The sequence below is a fragment of the Arvicanthis niloticus genome, chromosome 1 (genome assembly GCF_011762505.2).
Source record: "Arvicanthis niloticus isolate mArvNil1 chromosome 1, mArvNil1.pat.X, whole genome shotgun sequence".
NCBI classification, from domain to species: domain Eukaryota; kingdom Metazoa; phylum Chordata; class Mammalia; order Rodentia; family Muridae; genus Arvicanthis; species Arvicanthis niloticus.
Genome location: NC_047658.1, coordinates 23,194,225 through 23,208,542, shown reverse-complemented (window position 1 = coordinate 23,208,542; position 14,318 = coordinate 23,194,225). Strand labels below are relative to the sequence as shown.

General features: G+C 40.3%; 1 protein-coding gene across 2 annotated transcripts in view; it reads right to left on the bottom strand.

Moving 5' to 3' along the window:
• The window catches only part of Nell1 (neural EGFL like 1), an 823,979-nt gene that overhangs the window by 286,757 nt on the left and 522,904 nt on the right, over nt 1–14,318 (bottom strand). For both annotated transcript variants that reach the window (XM_034515089.2, XM_076934998.1), the window contains exon 14: nt 7,755–7,877. In XM_034515089.2, the coding sequence (XP_034370980.1) occupies nt 7,755–7,877 (123 nt within the window). The remainder of the gene's footprint in view (nt 1–7,754; nt 7,878–14,318) is intronic.

Genomic DNA, 14,318 nt, shown 5'->3' with positions numbered 1-14,318 from the left:
TGGTTTGGAGAAATGAGCATTGTGTCTTGCTGTATGTACTTTGATAGCCTTATGGGTGTAGAAGCTAGTGTTGAAAGAAACATGGTCATTCCCTCGTGGTCATATTGCTAGTACCAGTAAATGCAACAGATGAGCCCAGCATATCTACCTCCAAAGCTTACAATCAGGACACAACTCTCACATATCAGTGAGGTCTTACACAACAGCTCTTTTCTCCATGTTAGCTGAGTATCTTATGCTATACACTCTGGCAGTAGCTGTGTTTTCTTTGAAATTCTTAAATCTCAAGGGGGAAGGGGGGGTTAGTTACTTTTTGGATTTCCATTTCATTTTAGACCTTTTCTTCCCACCAAAGTTCATTCTGCCTTTTCACCAGCCCAGCTCTCACTGCTATGGCTGCTCATTTCTTGAAGTGCCTCTTCTTCTCAGTGACTTCAGCATTTATTCTACCTCTCCACTATTCAATCTATGAAAAAATAGAAGTTACTGCCTATGATGGTTGCAATCACATATGTAGTTTTCAAAATTCTAGCTGGAATGCTTTCTAGCGCGTCCACCAGAGAGGAGATGATAGTGGTTTAAGCTATGACAGAGGTCTGCACTGGTAATAAATTACTGTATTGTGAATAAGGGACAGATGACAGATTTGCTGATGGAGTGGTATATGACATGAAAACAAGAAACAAAAAGAAACATTTAGGTGAGTTCTTAAGCAATCTGGTGAGCGATGACCCTAGTGCCCGGTTGGGGGAATGGCTTAGAGAAAGAAGCAAAGCCTCTGTTTGAGTTGTACAATTTTGAGATACAATCCGCTCCTCTACTTTCATTTTTATTTCTATGGTATAGTTAACCACAGACAATTGCTACTCGAAAATGTTTACATGAAAAATTCCAACAATAATTCATAAATATCAAATTGCATGGCATTCTGGGTAGCATGATAAGAACAGGTATGTATTGTTCTATCTTGTCTTGGTTATGAACCACCCTTTTGTTCAGTGTATCTCTGCTGTAATATGTACTGCAATACACACACATACACATATATACACACATACACACATATGTATATGTATACACATGTATGTATATATACATATACATACACACACACACACACACACACACACACACACACATATATATATATATATATATATATATATATATATATATATATATGGCTTTAAATACATTTTCAGGCATCTGCTGGTAATCTTGGAACATATTCCCAATGGACAAAGGTGACTACAGTGCCTGTGAGAGACTCAGGGAGGCGGTTCAAGAAAATGACTCTGGGGACCTTAAGGATGAGTTTGGAAGTGAAGGCATAAATTTCATGCTTGTCAAAAAATAAGTGCTGTTTAAGCCTTTATGTTTGCACATAGTTACTGAGGAAAAGAAGAGGAGGGAGAAAATGTTCAAAGACTAGTGAAAAAATCTGCCAACGAAATCAGAGTATTTGTTGAAATAGGAAAAAGTCGAGGAGAGTGAGCTTTCTGGGGAGGGTTTTTTGTTGTTGTTGGGGGTTTTTGTATTTTTGGGCTTTGGGGGGTTTTTTGGACAATTAAAAGTAATTGATTATTTCAATGCTGCAGGAAGTTGAGTTATAGTTGAGCCAAAACCTAACCATCTACCAGTGTCTACAGTAGAGCAAAGCTTACAGTATCTGCAGTAAATATTTATTCAATAACTTATATGCTAGTTGGCATTTGTATCACTGATTACAGCAGGAGAAAGTTTTTAAGGCAGAATCATCAGTGGGGAATCAAAGAAGGGGCTTAAATTGCAGACATACACAGAACAATGTAACAGAAACTCATTCTGCTTAGGGGAAGAAGGTACTGTACTACTTGGGAATCAATAGAGAGCACTGCTTTGTTCAGAATATTCAGCCTAGAGGTTTATTCAGCAAAGCTGAGTTCCCAAGGGTGTCTGCAAAGCTACAGGATTAGGGAAAATTGTTGCAAATTTATGGCTGTTCCTTGCTGCTTTGATATCACATCAGATCCTACCTTCTCTGTAATAGCCGATATTCAGGAATGACTCAGCCATCGTACTACAAGAACAGAGGTAACCTGTGTCAAGTGGTCCAGCCCATTGCAGCTTCTTGGTAAGTAATCATCATACGTAAGGTCTCATGGCAGCAAGAAGCTATGTATGAGCTGGTAGGTTTGACTAGACAATAATGCATTGAAGAATACATCAGAAGTAAGCGGGAATTCGTCTATCCTTCTGCAGAGATGTCGGGAATCAGCAACTTGAGCTGCACTGAGGAGAGTGAACAGAGCATTAATGGGAAGAGGAGGATGTGAGAGGGTATTCAAGATCATGAGTCGATTCCCAGAGGGGAAAAAATCACATGAAGCTAACTTGTCTGGTCAAGCAGTCAGTGGGCTTCCAGCATGACTATGGAGGACGAGAGAGAGACAATATATTGACAGATGAAGCTCAGAAGGGACAAAGTTTCACAGGACAAAGGATCCTATGAGAGTTTAGGTGTCCTTTAATAAGAAAAGGTTTGTTTGTTTGTTTGTTTATGAAGAAAACTGGAGAATGATTACAGGGTGGATATAGATAGACAGACAGACAGATTTACTGTTCTGAAAACCACTTCTCAGCTCTGTGTGTGCTTAAGTATATTTTGGGTCTGCATGTTCCTGACAAGTAATTTTCTGCCACTGTGTGTTCAAATTCATGTCCAATGCTATGCATGTTTTCTGACTAGTTGAGCTTAATTGAAGTGAAGTTTTCCTCATCCACATTTACATCAGTTTCACCTTTAGGCAACTGATTTACAGTCAAATTTCTAAATATTCCTATATTATTTGAAAGTCCCATTCCTTGCAGTAAAATAATTTGGCCCAAGAATGTCCATATGCAGCTAAGGAGATTCTTAAATACTAATGAAAGTGGATCATCTTATGCTAACCTCCAAACATAGAAAACTTTAGGTGGCCTACAAGATGGGCAGGAGAAAAGATGGAGTAGAAATTGAGGGAGTGGCCAACCAATAACTGGTTCATCTTGAGACCTATGTTATGAGAGTGAGCTCTCGCCTGACACTGCTAATAATATTCTGCTCTACTTGCAGACAAGAACCTAGCATGCTCCTCATCAGAGAGGCTTCACCCAGCAACTGATGGAAACAGATACAGAAACCTACAGCTAAGCATTAGGCAGAGCTTGAGGAATGCTGCAGGCTGCAGAAGGGGAGGAAGGATTGTAGAAGCAAGCGGGGCCAAGGACACCATAAGAAAATGTAAAGATTTAACTAACCTAGGCCCATAGGGATTGTTCTCTTCAACATTCTGTCTGCAAACCTAACAGCAGAATTTCAGAACGAAGCCTTTCCGAGCTCTTCCTCATTACATTAACCACGTTTCAAAACTCCGTCTAGAGTGCTGTAAGCACCTTTGCCAAAGGCTTCATATTTCCCTTGCTATTTGCTTCAAGATCTTCAAATTTCATCTTCTCTGATTCATAGCCCGGCAGTTCATCAATTTTATTATTTTTCGGTGATAGCTTGCTATAACAACTTACTATTCTGTTCCCGCTCTCCCTCTCTCTCTCTTCCTCTCACACTGCCTATGAGCTGCTGAAATCATCCCGGCACCTGCAAGATGTCTGCTTTCCTTAGAATATCTGCTAACTCAAGATGTCAGTGGCATTGTGAGTGTGAGCTGTCACATTAATCTTTTTATGTCCGACCTTCCCTAGCCTTCTGTTTCTGTCCTCCTGCCAGACAGTGAGACTATTCAGGCTCCCATCAGATAGATGTTTCCAGGAAGTAGCCCTTCTACCCAAGTACTCTCTGCAAAGTGCTCATAACATCACCTCCGAGAACTACCAGACTCTTGGAAGCCTTAGAAGTCTCACTTATGTGCCTAAAATTCATACAGTGAACTTAACTAGTGCTTTTCTTTGAACCCAGGTCTCCCATTAGCACCCCAGGCTTCACACTGAGATTGGTTTGTGTATCTATTTCAGGAACCAGTGGTTTCTCAGATGGGGATAAAGCTTGGGTGGCCCCCTAACTCTTGGGACTTCAGACAGACTGGCTTTCTTATAAAATCTTCCAAATACCTGAGTGCACATCCCATTAGAAAGGCATATTTGTCTAATGTTCGCTCCTGAGAAAACTTCCAAGGTATATAATACACTCCCCTTTTGCTAAGCATTGATACAGATGTATTAAGCCACAGGAAGCAGATGTTTAAACAAACAGGTGTGATATGTGGTTGTACAGGCAGAGATGGCACTCAGAGCTTTGTGGGACACAGAAAAAGGATAATCTCCCAGCCTAAGGCATCAGGATGCGAACCCAGGACTTGAAAAGTAACGAGGAACATCTGCATCTCTACATCGTTAAAGTGTCCCCTGGGATATCTGAAAATAAGCCCCAGGAAGACGAAGATTGCTTAATTCACTCCTGTCCAAAGGAAGGGTAGGTATTAAAAGATTCAAGGGTATCACAACCTATCAGGTTCTGAAATGCTGGGAAAGTTTAAGCAAGTGCCTCCTGCTAGCTTTCAAGTATTCTTCAGAGACCCCATCAGGTTACGGAGGTGGTAACAGTAGTCTGCACTTAGGCCCTTCGCTCTGATTTCCATGTAAATAGTTACACATTTTGGAAAAGACTCCCGTCCTATTCATAGATCAGAACACCAGTGAGAGGGCAGACACGAGTATTTTGCCATGTCTCAGTGAACATCATTAGGAGTATGAAGTTCGGGAGAAGGTGCTGACACACATTTGATATTCCCTCCTGAGCAATCCCACCTGGCCCCTTGACTTAGCCTCATTTCGGGTGAGTTAGAAAAAAGATGTGATCATGATGGACTTTTGCCTCACAGTTCTTTCTTCATCTCCACACAAGGGATCAGTGTGCCCACAGGATCACCCCTTCTAGGTTTTCCTCCTGACCTGAGGAGTGAGAGGAAGCTTCATGTCGGCACTTCAGCCTCTATGTGCTTGACTTCATTACCTTCCCTTCATTTCCTTCTGAGTGAGGAGCCTAATATTTCTATTCTCTTCTCAAAACCACAACAGTTCTCAAAATTAATCAACAATTTAGCAGTTTTCCTAACAGATCTGCTATTTAGTCAGGTTGAAGAGAATGACCATATCAAGTTCCCTGGTCAAACCTGGTGTCTGAGACACATAGAATCCCAGTCTGCAGTGAGAGATAAGAACAAAGAAAGCAACCCACAAGGGAAACCACAGAGATGTATGCTCCTCAACCTGGATCCTTTGGAGCAGTTATCCCCAGTGCCAGGCCTTTTTCTGCTTTTAGGCTCTGTGATATTCCTGGGAAATCTTTTTTCTTTCTGTTAATTCTAGCTCACACCATGCAGGACCAACTTCACAAGTACGCATCACCTAGGAGGGCTCCACACTTGGGGTTTAGCATTCTATAATCACCACTGCAAAGTTCCTAATAACTTCAAACACATGGATTTTTGTCTTAAGTAGGGTTCAGTAAGACCCAGCATGGGTGTTTCCCCTGGGCACACCGATTCTTAGTGCAGGCAAGAAAAATAAAAAAGGTCACATACATCCAACATGTTTGTGTATCCTCTCACCTACTCACCAGTTCTTGGATAAGACAAAATTCTGGGTTGGATGGCCTAGAAAACTTTAGTTCAAATGCAGTCCCTCCAGATGCTTCTCTGCCTTTTCATCATACCAAAATAGCTTAAAGACTTCTACTAGCGGACACTGAAAGGTTTGGGACTGAGCACATATGTTATGCTATTTCCAGAATAAGAACGATGGCACCCTCCTGGGTGCTGGATATCAAGGACCTGGTGCACGATACAGATATCCAGAGAACTGCTGCAGAGATCATCACATCGTTGAGTGCCCTCATTTGCTGTGGATTTAGGATATGTAATTTTAGGAAGAGGGAATGCTTGATTCAAGTTCTCTGCTCAAGCAAGATCAGGATGTATGGTGGCATATCCACATGAGGATTCTGTACTACAGGAAAGACCTATAGCTATCCTATGGGTCAGCAGTTACACAGAGACTGCCCTCCATGCCCAAGGAAGCAACACTGACCAGTCAATTTCAAGCACAAATGAGAATAAATATTTGGGTACCTTTAAGAAGCAAAGCTTTGCCTGCTTTTGCAAATGAAGCCCAAACTTACATTTGTCTCTTGGCTCTCAAAATCACAAGTCTTCATCCTTGGCTCCTGTTGCTTGCAACCAAAGGAATCCTGAAGTATACACAGCATAGCACAAGGCTCAATGTTTTCATAGTTCTCATGAACCTCTTTTGTATGAGCCAATGCTGCTTTGTAAATTTTACCACTTGAGTTGGAAGCATTTGTTCAAATTGTTTTCCATTTTTAAATGATGAATCCTCTGGGGCCCTGTCTTATACCTCCTTTTTTGAGGGGGAAGGGGATCTACACATAAAATTCACACTCACTTTGTATTTACAAAATAAATGCCAATATTATCAGCCACTGAGACAAGAATGCTTTCCAGGATCACCAGATTTTATCCAGCTAATGACAGATAAGAAAGGAGGCTTAGTCTATCAGCTACATATTGACAACTGCTTAGTTAAAGCCTGATTTCCATTCCAGCACTAATGCCAGGCTGGCAAGGCAGATAAACACTCTCCTATTCAGAACCTTAACCCTCAGGTCAGGTTATGCTAATCTCATTTAGAACTGTCTGCAAGCATTCTGTCCATTTAACCCCAAATGCCAAGATATTTAGCAACATGTATTGCTTGGCTTAAAGTGCTTCAGTCTGTTTATTAAATATGTGAGCAATTTTTTTCTAAAAGTTACACACTGTAATTATAATTATCTTTCCTTTCTGCTTTTGTTTTAGTTTCTAGTTAGGGGAGAAGGAGGTGTAGGAAGGGAAGGAAGAGAAGGAGGGAGGGAAGTTGTGTCTCTTTCCTTGTTGACTGATTGGGCTGGTTATCACATAGGTAATGAACTGCTATAGTATGCCAGGCACGTTCTTTTCTTAGACATTAAGCTATGAAGATACGACATGTGCTTGCTACCCAGGGCTTCCACCCTCACTGCAAGGCAAATAACACAGAGACAAACACAAATGTGTAATAAATACAGAGTGTCCAGTCAGGCTGCTTATGATAAGCTGTTGAGCAAGGTTTGGTCTTGGGAACACTAAGGGTGCTTCTGTGCTATGTGGACATCAGAGTAGAGACATAAAGAAAGTGACCACCCATGAAGGCTGAGAAGATGGCCATTTCCAAGGATTGGCAGGAACGAATGGGCTTCTGTAGAAAAATAATCTGTGGATAGTGGGTGGTGAGTTGGGAGGCCCCCCATTCTCATGAGACTGAAGGAAGGATATGAAGATGACCATAAAATTCATGCAAAGCCAGACACTAGCTGAGCTCTAATCAGCTTTTCTAAGGGTAAAGTTTCTCAGACAAGCAGATGCCCTGAATGTGAGCGTGACTAGTACCCACTTACCCTCTGACCACACAGCTCACAGGAACCCAAATTCATACCAGATTTTGATCTTCCAACACTAGTTCCAATTTTCTCTAAGAGGCAAAGCTGGAGCACCCCAGTCAGGGGTGGAACGGCACCAAGACCCACATCCACAGCCCCTGAACTGCTAAGGCTTTTTCTTCCATGCACAATACCCTAGCCAGCTATATTCAGCTCCCACAGTGACAGCAGGAATTTCACTCATGAAACTCACAAGGTCAGGTGGGACAACAGGTGGAGGTGTCCCACAAGGCAACAAGCCTACCTTTGCAGACGGTGCCATTTCCCACGTAGCCTGGCTGGCAGGTACAGCTGTGTCCCTGGACTGTGTTGGTGCAGATGGCATTTTTGTCACAGTTGTGTTGTCCGCTGCCACAATCATCATGCTCTACAGGGTGGAAAAGGAGGAGAAGAAATGCCATTACAAAAGTAGGAACAGCTGGACTGGAGAAGTATACTAGAACTCACCAACAAGAATGGTACTGACTAGCCAGGCATGATGAATCATGCCTTTGATTCTAGCATTTGTGATGGGTCTGAGGCAAAGGGATGTCAAGTTTGAAGCAAACCTGAGCTACATAAGAACTTCCTTTTTGTATCTACTGTCTTTGTCCTTAAGAAACCATGGAACATGGAACGTACACTATGTTAATACTTGAGTCTTAGAGGATGATCCTCAATCATGGTGCTGATGAAATCTGTATTGGTGAATCTCCTTTGTGACCAACTCTCATGATTCTAAGCATCCTGTACACACAACAGCAAGCTCCAATGGCACTCCTTGACCCAGATCATGGCAACCAAAGTTCTCTTCAAAGATTCCTAAATGCATTTGGGAGTAGTATAGCATAGCCATTCCTGGAAAAACAGTGCCTTAGTGTATCATATAGCAATTGTATAACATCGATTGACAACTCTGAGTGGTTTGTGCTGTTCAGACACCAATATATAGTTAACAGCGACATAGCAGAGAAGTGATACAGTTTTAAGTAGGTGACTATATTTCATCCAACCATCAGGACACATCTAAAGCAAAAGATACTCTGTTGATAATGGTGTCCTGATAATGGGCATAATTCTGAATGATTTGGACAAACCAGTATTGTGTTGTCATGCTAAGAGGAGCAAACACAATGAGCATGCGAATTTGTGACAGAGAAGTCATTGCATCTACAGGAGAGAAGATACTTCATACAAGAACATATAACCTTATCTTTCAAGAGTGGGATGGTTTTCTTAACCAGAGTTGCCTACAAAGAATATTCAAAACAAAAGAATAGTGTAGGGGGTAGCAAGAGGCTATGAAACATTCCCAAGTCAGGTCCATCCTTGACTACCTGCTCATGTCACTTAGTACCCTAGAGGACAATTCTCTTATGCAATGACCTGGCATCATTGCTGTCTTGGCAATACAACTTCATTCTTGTAGTTCAGTATTTAGCATTCTCTTGATTTTTTATGTTGTTTTCCTGACTCAAAATACTCCCCACTCCATATGGTGAGAATAAATATAGCCCTGCCTAGCTTTAAATGCCAGTTCAAAGCCACACTAAAAACGACCTTTCCAAATCTGTTCTCTCAGACCATGTGAATCTCACCCATCTTAGTGTGTAGCTTGTTGTTTTATCCAACTGTGAAAACAACCATGCAATACTGCATCATGATATTTTCACATTTTGTCATCAATCTGCAAATTAACTTTGAAGAAACTCACATCATATTTGAGGAACATTTTGAAGTCTGTACTTTACCAACATTTTAGATAATGGTATTAAACCAAGAGAATGCCAAATACTAAAATACATTTTATAGGTGTTCAACAATTTAACTCACCTAACAGCATGAGAAGTTTTCTCATTTCATTCTGAAAGAAGTGGTTTTTTTTTTTTAAAGACCCATTAAACAACTTTCCCAGCATCAAAATCTGTGTGAGTGGGGTGTCACAGATTTGAGAACATTCATACCAGATGAGCCATTCCAGCATTGAGCAGTGATTGGAAGCTACCTGGCTGTGGTCAGAGCAAAACCATGACAAAATAGAAGTATCCTCATCATGCCAATGATTAAACAAGTGTCTTTTGTATGGCTCCTGCATTCCTTGGGGTTTCTTAATACTTCCTGAGGGTCTGGTGAAGCCTGTGAAGCTCCCAGGTCTCATTATCTGCAGGCTTGCCCAAGTCTACAAAGTAGCTGGATCTTTAAATATGTATCTGACAGAGAGGAACAGGCAATACAGCATTTCATTCTAAAATACCAAATTGCTTTTCCAGATGCTGCAAACAATGCCAAAGGTACAAAATAAGTAAGGACTCATGAGAAGTATCAAGATATGAGGGTGAAGAAAATGGAATCCAGAACCAGACACCCTGAGGCTGAAGATCCTGGGTTCTAGCTATCCACACTATCAAAAGTTGTTTAGTCTCTATCTGTTGTATTTACTAAGAGTAAAATGGAAGTCAGCAGGACCCATCTCCTGAGATTGTGATGAATGTCAGTTAATGAAGGTGGAAGACAGCATATTGCTGCTAGTAAGTGCTCCAAGAGTAAGTTACCTTACTTCACTGTCACCATATTCAATAACTACTATTTCTACTGTCCCTCATAGTACCCCAGCTACATTTGGACTCACTTATTAGATGGCAGTTAAATTAATAAAATGTTTTCTTTCCCTAAGCAGTCACAAGCAAAGTGCTCTCTGCCAAACGATAGCAGAAGAAACAGCCAGGGAGTCATTATTGACTTTTCGATAACTTCTTTTATCATCATGCTTTATAATAATTCATTCCTGAGTCATGTCGGTTTCTCTTTTGCAGAGTCCCCAAGAAACTTATCTTACTTAAGCCCCAGCCACACCTTTCCAATAGCCCTGCTGCTCCCTCCCCCTGCTTTCCCTCTATCAATTCAATCTTCGGGACATGTATGGAAATCTTTTGAGAAATAAAATCTGATTCTCCTGCCATTCCTCATTAAACACAAACAAATCCAACCACTTCCTCACTGTTCTTAAGTAAACGTTTTCTTTTGAACCATCAGACACAGCACGATGTTGTTTCTGCTCCTTTCCAACCACAACTGCTTTGCCTCTTCTTTCAAAAGGTCCTTGTTTCTTCTTGTCCATAGACACTTTCGTCTTCCACCTGCATCATAGTATTTTCTTGTCCTTGAGATCTCAATTAAATCTTTACCTTATTGCAAGTAGAAAACCAGATTCCCTGGGCTGAAGCCATTTGCCCTGGAACATTTTCACATTGCAGCCAGCATTTCTCCTTCATGGGTTAATCACACTTATATTTCTACATTCATTAATGTATGATGGATGTCTTCCTTCTTTATAGAGCACAAATCTCTTGAGGATAGGAATTATATCTTTCTGTTTTTCATTTTCCCCAGCCTCTGGCAGAGCTTCAGAAATTTAAGTGCTAATACAAATATGAGGGAAGGGGGAGGGGAGGGAGAGGAGAACAGTGGGAGGGAAGATAAAAACTGCAGAGGGTCAAGGAGGATTAAGACAAGAAAGTGTTATTGACCTGGTTGAGGAGATTGAGAGGAGCAAAGCTAAGCAAGGACACGCAAGCTGACACTAGCATGGCCTTGCATTTGCTTCTCACGGTGACTGTGGAGACAGGCCAAGAAGGAATAGACTACAAATGCTATTGAAGACATAATCCACAAATTAAAGTATTTTTCAGCCATGTATCTGTGAAAATGCTTGAATCAAGATTATGTAAAGGACATTTTACAATGCAATACTAAAACCTTAAACATACTGTAAAGGGGTACAAAATATTCAGTGGCAATTTCTTTGAAGAAGATATACAGATAGCAAATAAATACATGAAGAAGTGAGTATATATTAGGACAAATTTTAAGACAAAACTGAAATATTATCTCAAGCCCATTAGAATAACCAGGAATAATAAACTGGCAAATTATGTAAAGAACTTGAATCATTCGAACATTGCTAGTAGCTATATAAAATATTTCAGCCACTCTGGAGATTAATTTGGCAATTCCTCAATCTATGAAGCAAAGGTTTATCATAATGACCCCAGCAATATATCCAAAAGAAAAGAAAATGTATGTCCACACATAGACTTGTCTCCCAATGTTCATAACAGCTGAAAGGTGAAACAGTGGCCCACTAATGAGTGTACAAAGGAAATGTGAAATCATCACACAGTGGATCATTACCCAGTGAGGATACAGGATGGAGTGCCAATAAATTACACAACACACATCATAAATACCAAAATTGTTATGTGAAATGGAAAGAGCCAATCATAAAGGAATACATGTTAAGGGTTTTAGTTTTATATAAACATCCTATTAGGTAAGTTTATGAATACAGAAAGTTGGGTTCATGGTTACTGATGACTAATTTTAGGTGGATGGGGGATGACTATTGATAGACATGAGGTTTTCTCATCCAGGTGATGGAGACATAAAGTTAGGTCATGGAAATGATTTTTGTGACTCTGGCAAGATGTGTCAACAGGTAAAAGCACTTGTCACCATGCCTGATGTTTGGATTTTGACCCCTGAGACTCACATGGTGAAAGGAGAGAACGGATTTCTATTGTTTGTGATCTGACCTCCACATATACTATGGCACATATGCTCCTTCCCCACACAAAATAAATAAAATATAACAAATTTAAAAGAGTGAATACCATACTCCATAAACCAGACATCATTAAATGCGTTAAAACGATCACATGAAATGTTTTGTCCATGCATTCACAGGAATATAAAATCTCACTGGGGTGTAGACCTAAATGAAATGGACTTCAGAGCATAGAAATTCTTTATGTTGATTATCTGGCTAATGACCAAGATATTTTTTTCTTCTTCTATAGTTGAAAATCTTGTCTATTTTATAGTGGCATATGAGCTGGGTTATGCACAAAACAAACACTTCAATTAAAATATATTCCCTAGTTCCTTAAATAGAAAATTCTGAAATTCTAAGAGCTGGGCTTAAGGATGTAGATTATTTATAGCACAGCACAATTCTCTTTTCTTCAAGTAGCATTTTTCTGTGTCAACATAAAAGCAGCTCTAGGATCACTATGTGCCAGCATGGAAGAATAACTCATGTTCATTACTGGATGACTTTTACCCATCAGGGTCCCAGCACAGTTCCAGGAATCATAGACAAAAGCTCCTGGGACAGCTATCCATGCCTCACAGCAGGTATTGGCTAGCCAAAAAAAGGTCTTGAAGGCTATAGCCCTGTTGATTCCCTGCTAAAGTCAGGTGCTTAAATCTAAGCCAATTCTCCATGGGGCACCGGTCTCCCTTCTTGGGGAACACACCAGCATAAGAATTATCAGGCCTGTTTTTTCCCCTCTCCGGAGACAAACTGCATTAGCTTAAAGTACTTCCAAACTACAAACATCCATCCTGGCTCCCCTAGGAGAGGCTGTTTCATGGAAGTGGTTTAACTGTGTACTAGTAGACCTGGCCTCTCAAACAAAAGGCTGTCCTTAAAGCTCTGAGTAGGGTGACAGCTAGGATGGATATGGCATTAAGAAGCCATGAAGACAGTTGGAGAAATGGGTAAAAAGACTTGTGTTCTTCCTTGCTAATTCCTCAAAAGCAGGAAGAAGAAAAATGGAAAGTAAAAATGATATCTTATACTTTTGACTTAGATAGTATTATGCAATAAACCTGGCAAATTGTACATACTATACATAGCGATACTTACACATGACACTCCTGCACATGTAGAGAAAGCCTATAACACTCTATGCTAAATCATTAACACTGATTTTTTTGTTTAACTGGGCAGAGGATAAATGGAAGATACTTGTACTGTTTCTTATTTACTTCAGGTTTTTGAAATTTTACAACCAACATGTATAGTTTATCGCAAAATAAAAGAATTTGGGGTGTTTGGAGCTGGAACTAAGAAAAACCAAAATGAATTTCAGACACATTCAAAGACTCTGTGAAGAAGCAAAGCTTTGGAGACTGGCAAAGGTAGATGGGGATATTCAAGTTGTCACCTGCAGGAGCTTTAACAAATTGTACTCCCATTTGCATATAAAATGTAGTCAGTATGAAGAGAAAGACTTAGTCTTCATTTGCTCAGATTCAAACAGAATACTCTACAAGTCAAATGTTTGAGACATGTATTTAATGACTACTCATAAAGTCTATAATGTATACAGTATTGTTAAGAGAACAAAGTAGGTGCTTTTAAATGATAGACGCCATCAACACTGTCACCATCATTACTGTCAACGTTGCCATCTTTATCACCACTAACACCATCATCACCATTATAGTCACTCTGTCACCACAAGCACTCGTAAAACACTGATAACACTATCACCATCACCACAAAGCACTTCTTACCACTACTACCCTCATCACCACCATCATCATCACCACCATAATCACTAGTACCACCATCAGCAGTGCCAGCAACATCAGCATTAAGGTCATTCAGTCCCCAGGAATCCATGCCCAATAAGTCTAGGAATGTTTTATTAATTATTTGTGTTTCCTCTATATTCTTAAGTTTCTAGATCTCCTGGAATTTTGGAAAATCAAAAGGCCTGAATTCCGAATCAAACCTGTCTTTGTATATAACTCATTCACTTTGTGGTCTTAGAAACCATGCACAATATCTTTCAGTCCCTTTGTTGTTGCCCTGAAATGTGAGCAATAAGATCAGTTCAAAGAGATGTTGGGAGAATTAACAGAGAGGGTATGCGAAATGGAAACATTTTCTAGACACAACAGGGCTGATGCAGAGAAGAAGGCAGAGAGATTTTAACACCATGCACAAAACCTGCAGAAGCACAAGCCAGACAAACCTCTA